At 42.6% G+C, this 9600-nt stretch overlaps 1 protein-coding gene across 2 annotated transcripts in view; it reads right to left on the reverse strand.

Annotated features, from left to right (window-relative positions):
* Positions 1-3927: 3927 nt before the first annotated feature.
* Positions 3928-9600, reverse strand: part of LOC147016293 (uncharacterized) — an 80393-nt gene continuing 74720 nt past the window's right edge. For both annotated transcript variants that reach the window (XM_085844888.1, XM_085844889.1), the window contains one exon: positions 3928-4792. In XM_085844888.1, the coding sequence (XP_085701014.1) occupies positions 4649-4792 (144 nt within the window). In that variant the 3' untranslated portion in view covers positions 3928-4648. The remainder of the gene's footprint in view (positions 4793-9600) is intronic.

The following is a 9600-nucleotide window of genomic DNA, read 5'->3' on the forward strand; positions in this document are numbered from 1 at the left end:
GATATCAAGGTGGGGTCCATGGTGATCAGAGATATCAAGGTGGGGTCCATGGTGATCAGAGATATCAAGGTGGGGTTCATGGTTAGCAGAGATATCAAGGTGGGGTCTATGGTTCGCAGAGATATCAAGGTGGGGTTCATGGTTAGCAGAGATATCAAGGTGGGGTTCATGGTTAGCAGAGAGGATATCAAGGTAGGGTTCATGGTTAACAAAGATATCAAGGTATGGTCCGTGGTGATGAGAGATATCAAGGTAAGGTCCATAATTATCAAAGCTATCAAGGAAGGGTCGATGGTTATCAGACATACTGTATCAAAGTCAGGTCCATGGTCATCAGAGATATCAAGGAATGGTCCATGGTTATGAGACATATCAAGGTCGAGTCCGTAATTATCAGAGCTATCAAGGAAGGGTCTGTGATTGTCAGACATACTGTATCAAGGTCAGGTCCATGGTCATCAGAGATATCAAGGAATGGTCCATGGTTATGAGACATATCAAGGTGGAGTCCATAATTATCAGAGCTATCAAGGAAGGGTCTATGATTGTCAGACATACTGTATCAAGGTCAGGTCCATGGTCATCAGAGATATCAAGGAATCCTCCATGGTTATGAGACATATCAAGGCAGAGTCCATAATTATCAGAGCTGTCAAGGTGGGTTTCATGGTTATCAGGTATATCATGTTAGGGTTCATGGTTTGCAGAGAGGTTATCAAGGTGGGATTCATTGTTATCAAAGATATCATGGTGGGGTTCCTGGTTATCAGAGAAATCACGGTGGGATTCACTATTATCAGTGATCAAATCAAGATAGGGTTCATGGTTGTCAGAGAGGATATCAAGGTTGTGTTCATGGTAATCAGAGAGGATATCAAGGTGGGTTCATGGTTAACAAAGATATCAAGGTATGGTCCGTGGTGATGAGAGATATCAAGGTGAGGTCCATAATTATCAGAGCTATCAAGGAAGGGTCTATGGTTATCAGACATACTGTATCAAGGTCAGGTCCATGGTCATCAGAGATATCAAGGAATGGTCCATGGTTATGAGACATATCAAGGTAGAGTCCATAATTATCAGAGCTATCAATGAAGGGTCCATGGTTATGAGACATATCAAGGTGGAGTCCATAATTATCAGACCTATCAAGGTGGGGTTCATGGTTATCAGTTATATCATGGTGGGGTTCATAGTTAGCAGAGATATCATGGTGGGGTTCATGGTTATGAGATATCATGGTGGGGTTCATGGTTACCAATGACCAAATCAAGGTGGGGTTCATGGTTATCAGGTACATCATGGTAGAGTCGATGGTTTTCAGATATCATGGTGGTGGGGGGGGGGGGTCCATGGTTATCAAAGATATCATGGAGGGGTTCATCGTTCTCTGAGAGGCTATCATGGTGGGGTTCATGGTTATCAGAGATATCATGGTGAGGTTAATGGTTATCATAGATATTGTTACAGATTTGGAAGCCTTTTACACACAGACAGCAGTCCCTCAGCTTAGTTATTTCAATAAGTATGTGTTTATAGTGAGGATCCCATCCCTTATGTCTAATGGGAATTTCATGTGTGTGCTGCGAGTTTCTTTTATAGTTAGTTTTGTACATCGATCCCCTCCACTCCTTCAGCGCCATTACGCACGTGTTTGAGGCCACGGTCATAGGCAGGGGTGAGATCGCTTCAGCCCCAACCCCGCCCCAGCGAGCTGGAATGTTCACCCCGACCAATCCAGAGGCAAGTTACCTCAGAGCGGTTCCCTCTACCCACGGTGGGAGGAATAAGAGGAGAGCGAGCGGTGAGGAAGGTTGGTCTGGTCTTGTCGGTCCTTTGGGTGTGAGCCTCTTGGAGTCGGTCTTTTCTGGGGTTCCTTGGTTGTGTTGGTGCTCGCGGTGGTTGATCGTCGTTTGAAGCTGGCCGGGTCGTTTGTGGATCCTGGCTGCGCTCATTTGGATTCTGGATCGTGGGTTAGAGTCCCACCATGGTGGGTTGTGTTGGAGCGCTCGAGTTAATGATCCCCGTTCCCCTCACGGACCCGAGCCCCACAAGTGCGGGCCAAAGAAACTGCACGAGGCGGACAGGTACCCGGCCAGACTCTGACTCCCCAGCTGACCTATCCTCCTCAGCTGGAGGGTCCAATAAAGACCTGACGGGGTCCGTGTGTGTGTGTTTGTGTCTGTGTCTGTGTCTGTGTCTGTGTCTGTGTGTGTGTGTGTGTGTGTGTGTGTGTGTGTGTGTGTGTGTGTGTGTGTGTGTGCGCGCGTGTGTGTGTGTTGCCAGTATGTTAAGTAGAATTTTTAAGTGCTTTTCGCTCACTGCACATTGCATATTATATTGGTGATCAAGTCTGCTCTGTCTCCCTCCCTTATAAATAAAACTTCTTGTTAAATGTTCCTGTTCTTTGCCTGTCATTTCTACCATTGACCCAGCACGGTGCGGGCTTGAGAAATAATGATGGTCTGTGCCATAAGTTGTCATTGGGACCGGTGCGGCTCTGGTAACTCCCGCTCAGTTAAGCCAGACCCGAGTCGGTACATACGACTCGGTTCGGACAGAATCGGCCGAGGGTGTGGCTTCCCCGGAAGCTAGACGGCATGAGTACTTCGGTAAATTGGAATAGACAAGTGGATCCTACCTCATGCCGTCAAAATATTGGCGACCACGGTCCTTTAAGTGACCTGTCGACTCTGGAGTTATCCGGAGTGACGACCTTTTAATTCCGGTGTTTGGTGGAAAACGGCCCGACTGCTCCGTCTGGCGGTTGTCCTCGCTACCGAACCCAGCACCACAACAATATCATGGTGGGGTTCATGGTTACCAGACATATCATGGTGGGGTTCATGGTTATCAGAGAGGATATTGATTCCAGGCCGAGCTGGACTGAGCTCTGAGGAGCGGTTGAAGGAGACAGGGCTTCATACACGAGAAAGGAGACGGTTACGAGGAGATATGGAGATGTTTAAGATAATGAAAGGTAAAGATAAAATAAGTGAAAATGAATTATTTAACAGAGTGGACAGTGATAGGACGAGGGGCCATAGTTTGAGAGTAAAGAAGAGGAGAGTTAAGACAGTAGCAAGGTAGGGGACTTTTAATTAGAGAGTAGTTCATGCATGGAATGCTCTCCCTGGAAAGGTAGTGGCAGCAGAAACAGGAGATAAGTTTAAATTAGAATCAGATAGGTACCTGGAAGTTATGGAGATAGAGGGGTATGGGGATGTTGATAAGACTTTTAAGTAGTTTGAGTATTGATGGGTGATTGTGTACGGAATGCTGTTGGTGGGGGTCTCGTCAAGGGGTGGTGTGGTTAATGTTTTGTATTTTTTAAACCAAGCCCATGCCCCCTCACTTGGGAAAACAAAAACTAGAAAAAACACTTTATTTAAAAGATTTTTTAAAATACTTTTTTTGCATTTTCTTCTTTGGGTCTTGTGTTGATAAATTAGTGGTGTTGATGTCACGAATGGCCTCCACTTGTGTCCGATTTCCTTGCGACAGTGACAGTGATAACATCAAGGTAGTGTTCATAGATTTCAGAGGGGATATGGTGGGCTGCTTGTTGATTAGAAAAGATATCACGACAGTGAAACCAACATCAGAAGGTAACTTTAGACTTCAGAGAGTAAATTTATTTATTACACGACATGATACACCTGGTGGGGAGGGGCTCTCGGAGAATGAACCCAGGTTCACGAAAACAATCAGAACCCCACGACAAATGACTGCCAAGGAGATGCCGCTGTTTCTCCTCAGTTTTTTATGATAATCTCGTGAGATTTACAAGGATTGGTTTTTATTCATGGTGGACAAAAATGTCGCGTCAGGTTAAGAGGCCTTCGGCAAGTTAATGATGTGAAATGTTAGGCGTTTGCTCGTCCGTCCATTTAAAAATAACTAAATAAATCAAACACGAGGAATTGGTTTTTGGTGTTATCTTGTATTTTACCGATGAACATAAAAAAGCTAAAACAATCAACATCTCACCATAAAGTTGACAATGTACAAATAATTTCAAACTGCAGGATGAACATTTTATCCAAGTCAGTTAAGCTATGCAGTTCAGACAATACTTTTATTAAAAACAAAGAGAACCTCACTAGTTATAGTTTACGAACACAAGGTGAATGTGGAAGAAGAAAATCAAAGCGTCCTTGATGGAAAGTGATAACTGATGCAGAATAAACGTGGTTCGACTTTGTCATTGTGAACCCCACAAACTGCAGCAGGCGATCGAGTGGACAACCTTTCCATTAAAAACTAAGAGTTGAGAGGAACACGACGAAGGCGTACGTGTCCATTTGGAGAGAAAAAAAAGAAAAGAAAAGAAAAATCGAAACGAACACACAAACCTGTCTGTTCAAATATCACATCGATAAACATCAACAAGCACACGTATGGTGAATTAAATGAACCATTACTTTCACAAACCTGGTCAGGTGTCTCGGTCCAAAGGTTTTGCATCGAGAAAACCGGACACCAGGTGATTGAAAGTGATACCTGCTACCTTATCAAAATAAATGGAGGAACTCCACCATATCCAACTCATCACCTGTACATCTCAGGTTTCATCAAAATGAGTTGGCCAACAAAATTACCAACACATTCTGTCCAAAATATCACTTTCAAAATCTCGATAAAACATCTATCTGAGCCTACGTCTCTTGACGTAACTGTCTGCATAATGTCCACCGAGTCCCTGACTGTGTTGGCCAACGTAACCCCCTGGAGGAGGAGTCACTTCTGGTGGTGGAGGAAGGTTTGGAAGTGGAAATGCTCGCTTTCGAACCTGTGAAAAAACAAACAAAAAAAAAAACACATGAGGGAGGAGGAGAAAATGATGGGGATAAGAGAATGGGGGAGTGGGGGAAGAATGAGCAAAAGTAAATCTTCCAGGAACTACACCAATGCTAAATGAAAAAAAAGAAAATTTCTAAATCAATAAGGATGAATATATTCGAAACGAACGAGAACGCCACAAGGTGGAATGCATACCTCCACCAGGTGAACAGTTTAAGTTTTGTATCCCAGTGACAAGCCGGATCTACATCCGGACCCAAGCCAAAGTATAATCTTCTTGTCACCAACACAGCTCATCCATATAGTTTCGTCCAAATCCATCCATAACTGAGATATCGTGCTATATCGTTTTTGGCCCGATCTTTCAATCACATAAATAACTTTTGAAGAATTGCACAAAAAAAATTGCAGTATCTGGATGCAGTTCTTCACCAAAATCTCTTAAATTTGGCCTTGTCACCCAAACACATACGTGTGTGTGTGTGTGTGTGTGTGTAAGAGAGAGAGAGAGAGAGAGAGAGAGAGAGAGAGAGAGAGAGAGAGAGAGAGAGAGAGAGAGAGAGAGAGAGAGAGAGAGAGAGAGAGAGAGAGAGAGAGAGAGAGAGAGAGAGAGAGAGAGAGAGAGAGAGAGAGAGAGAGAGAGAGAGAGAGAGAGAGAGAGAGAGAGAGAGAGAGAGAGAGAGAGAGAGAGAGAGAGAGAGAGAGAGAGAGAGAGATATATATATATATATATATATATATATATATATATATATATATATATATATATATATATATATATATATCCATATCATGAATTCTCAATGCAGTGTTTCCAACCTCAGGGATGTGAGCATAATAAAACGGGGTCAAGTACAAACAAAGGTGGATTTTTTACAACAAACAAACAAACATGTTTGTTTTTACAAACAAAGGTGGATAAAAAAAAAACTGCGTCGTATTCAAAAGGGAATCGCATCGAGAAGCGCCCGAACCCCAACCCCAAAATCAACAACTTCAAAATTCTTCCCTTTTATATTACCTGCACACTAAACATACACTGATGGAGAGAAACTTGCTCCGAAGAAGGTAACCACCAAACCCGCCCAGCTGGCCGTGCAGTCCCTGACACCAAGTTACAAAATGCAGTGCATACTCTCCACCACTATCCCACCATTTCAACATGCGACTCCAGGTCAGTAAACTCACAATTACAATAATTTTTAGCCCCCGTTGGACTTGGTCCGAAACAGGGGCTTATAGATTTGGTCTCAAGCTTCATGTTCGTGCATGCATCAGCAACCATATCTCGGACATGTATCGACCGATTTTATTCGTACTTGGCGCACAGATAATGAATGGTGGCTTACATAAGCACATCATTTTTTTTCGACATCAGATCAAAGATGGTTGACTGGTGGCCATTTTAGTTGTTAAAACAACAACAACAAAAAAACCCAGTGTCGGACAAGTCCTCAACCATTTCTCGGACATGTATATACCGATTTTATTCGTACTTGGCAGACAGATAATGAATGATGGCTTGCATATGCACATCATGTATTTTTCGAGATCACATCAAGGATGGCCGACTGGTGACCATTTTGTTACTTAAACGTGTCACCAACCATTTCTCCGACGTGCATGGTCAAATTATGTTCAAACTTGACACAAGCACAGACACAATGGCATACACTTGTGCCCAACTTCATTTTGCGATCTGATCAAAGGTGGCCGACTGGTGGCCATCTTAGTTGCAAAAAAACCCGATATTGAATACGTCCTCAACTATTTCTCGGACAAACATTTACGGATGTTGTTCAAACTTGGCACACAGATAACGAATGATGGCTTACACATGCACGTCGTCATTTTGTTTCAAGTTCAGATCCCAACATGGCCGACTGGTGGCCATGTTGTAACTTAAATGTGTCCCCAACCATTTCTCAGACATGCATGGTCCGATTTTGTTCAAATTCGGCACAAGCACAGTACATGATGGCATACACGTGCCCTTCACTTTATCTTGCGATCTGATCAAAGATGGCTGACTGGCGGCCATTTTAGTTGCACGTAAATATGGGCTAGCTCTAACTCCGTACAACAAAATTACTAAAACAACGGGCGCTCTGACGTTTCGTCTTTTCTACTTGTTTTAAGAGTATAAACATTCATCATGTGATATATTCAACAGGAAACTGGTAGTTATCGAGTGCGTTTTTACATCATCCTTGTTACCCCTCTTGTGTTTTCTTAACCTTGAAACAGAGTTTAAGGGGAATTTACACTGCCTTCACAAAGTATTCACAACCCTCGACTTTTGTCACATGTTGTTGTGTTCCAGCCTGAATTTAAAATGAATTAAATTTAAATTTTTTGTCACCGATCCACACAAAAGACCCTGTAATGACAAAGTGAAAAGTTGTTTTTGAGAAACTTTTACAAATTTAATAAAAATGAAAAGCTGAAATGTCTTGTGTCAAGAGATATTCAACTGCTGAGTCAACACTTTGTAGAAACGCCTTTGGCAGTGATTATAGCTTCGAGTTTTCTTGGATATGTCTGTATCAGCTTTCCTCATTTGGATTTGGGGAGTTTCTCCCATTCTTCTTTGCAGATTTGCTCAAACTCTGTCAAATTGGATGGGGAGCGTCGGTGAACGGCAATCTTCAAGTCTTTCCACAGATTCTCAATGGGATTCAAGTCTGGGCTTTGGCTGGGCCACTCAACGACTTTCACATTCTTATTCTGAAGCCATTCCAGTGTTGCTTTGGCTGGGTGCTTGGGGTCATTGTCCTGTTGGAACGCAAATCTTCACCACAGTCTATGGTTTTCTGCACTCTGAAGCATGTTCTCTTCAAGGATTTGCCTGTATTTGGCTTCATTCATTGTTCCCTCTATCCTTACAAGTCTTCTAGTCCCTGCTGCAGAAAAGCATCCTCAGAGCATGATGCTGCCACCACCATGCTTCATGGTAGGGATGGTGCGAGATGGGTGATGAGCTGTACTCTGTTTCCGACAGACGTTGCACTTTGCATTCAGGCCAGAGTGTTCAATTTTCGTCTCGTCAGACCAAGCTGTTAGACCTCATGTTCTGAGAGTCTTTCACGTGCCTTTTTGTAAACTCCAGGTGTGCAGTCATGTGCCTTTTTCTCAGGGGTGGCTTCCATCTGGCCACTCTCCCATAAAGCCAAGATTTTTTGAAGTGCTGCAGAGATTGTTTTTCTTCCAGCAGGTTCTCCCATCTCAGCCAAGGAACTCTGTAGTTATATCAGAGTGGTCATTGGATTCTTGGTCACCTCCCTGACCAAGATCCTTCTTTCCCTGTTGCTCAGTTTGGTCAGACAGCCATGTCTAAGAAGAGTCTGGGTAGTTCCATACTCTTTCCATTTCCTAATGATGGAGCTCACTGTGCTGTTGGGAACCTTCAACACTCTAGAAATTGTTTTATACCTTTTCCCAGATCTATTCCTCCCTACAATCCTATCTTGGAGGTCTTCGGACAGTTCCTTGGACTTCACGGTAGATTTTCTGCTCCGACATGCACTGTCAGCTGTGGGACGTGGTATAGAAAGGTGTGCTTCTCTTTCTTAATCATGTCCAATGAATTGACCGCAGGTGGGCTCCAATGAAGGTGTAGAGACGTCTCAAGGATGATCAAAGGAAATTGGATGCACCCGAGCTCAATTTAGAGTGTCATAGCAAAGGGGTTGAATACTTATTGGCGTGGCATTTCAACCATTCATTTTTAATCAATTTGTAAAAAATTCGAAAAACTTGTTTTCACTTTGTCATTGTGGGGTATTTTGTGTAGATCGGTGACAATTTTTTTTATTTTATCCATTTTAAATTCATGCTGCAACATAAAATGTGACAAAAGACGAGGGTGTGAATACTTTCTGAAGGAACTGTAGACACGTTCACTTTTCCAACTTATTTGGTCCACAACACGACAACAGGACCAACACGTCTCTCAACATGGTTTATTTTTATTCCATTCGATGTAATTGGACACGAAGGAATTTTGTTTTCTGTCTGATACATTAGTTTCTCTTCTTGTCCCTTTTGATCAAGCCAAGACACCGTCTTTCCTCAAGTCTTTGCGTGGTGATCAATTGTCGTTCAATCTTCTGTGTTCAGAGACAATGATTCATGACCACACGTCATTGCTGGTAGAACACACCGATCGGAAGCTTTCCTGTTCAGACACAAGGGCAGTTTACTGTGCGATGCATGACGTTTAATTTTCCCAAATGCCGTTCATCCTGCTCGAGTTCATCGCTTCACTTCCATAAATTGATTCGTATCCATTTGGACAAGTTGTCCTGAGTAAATATAATTCCTGGTTTATTTGTGTTCAAATGATCAATCTGAATCTTCCTTTCGTGGATAGCGGTTGAAGATTAATTTTAAATCTTTAGGTGTCTTTTTTTTTTGAGGTGTAATCTTTTGACTCTCCAAAAGAGAGCTCTTCCATTGTGATGTCCAGTTCTTCAGCATGGTTTGAAATTACAATGACATAATTGGTGAAATCAAAGGTCGTTTAGTCTCTCTCCCTCGATATTTATTTCCCTACTTACCTGAGCCATTGAAGGTGTTTTCACCCATCTGTCTGTTTGTTTGTTTGTGTGCAGGATATCTCAAAAAGTTGTGGAAGATTTCGGACAAAATTTGGTGGGTGACAAGGAAGAATTGATTCGATTTTGGTGAAGATTCAGAGCCGGAACCGAGAATTTTTTATACATTTTTAAAAGCGATTCTTCATCATTATTCAAATCCATGATCTTATTTGCTTTTTGTACATCAATACCAATTAAG

The sequence above is a fragment of the Eptatretus burgeri genome, chromosome 11 (genome assembly GCF_056783735.1).
Source record: "Eptatretus burgeri isolate ZD-2024b chromosome 11, Ebu_testis_v1, whole genome shotgun sequence".
NCBI classification, from domain to species: domain Eukaryota; kingdom Metazoa; phylum Chordata; class Myxini; order Myxiniformes; family Myxinidae; genus Eptatretus; species Eptatretus burgeri.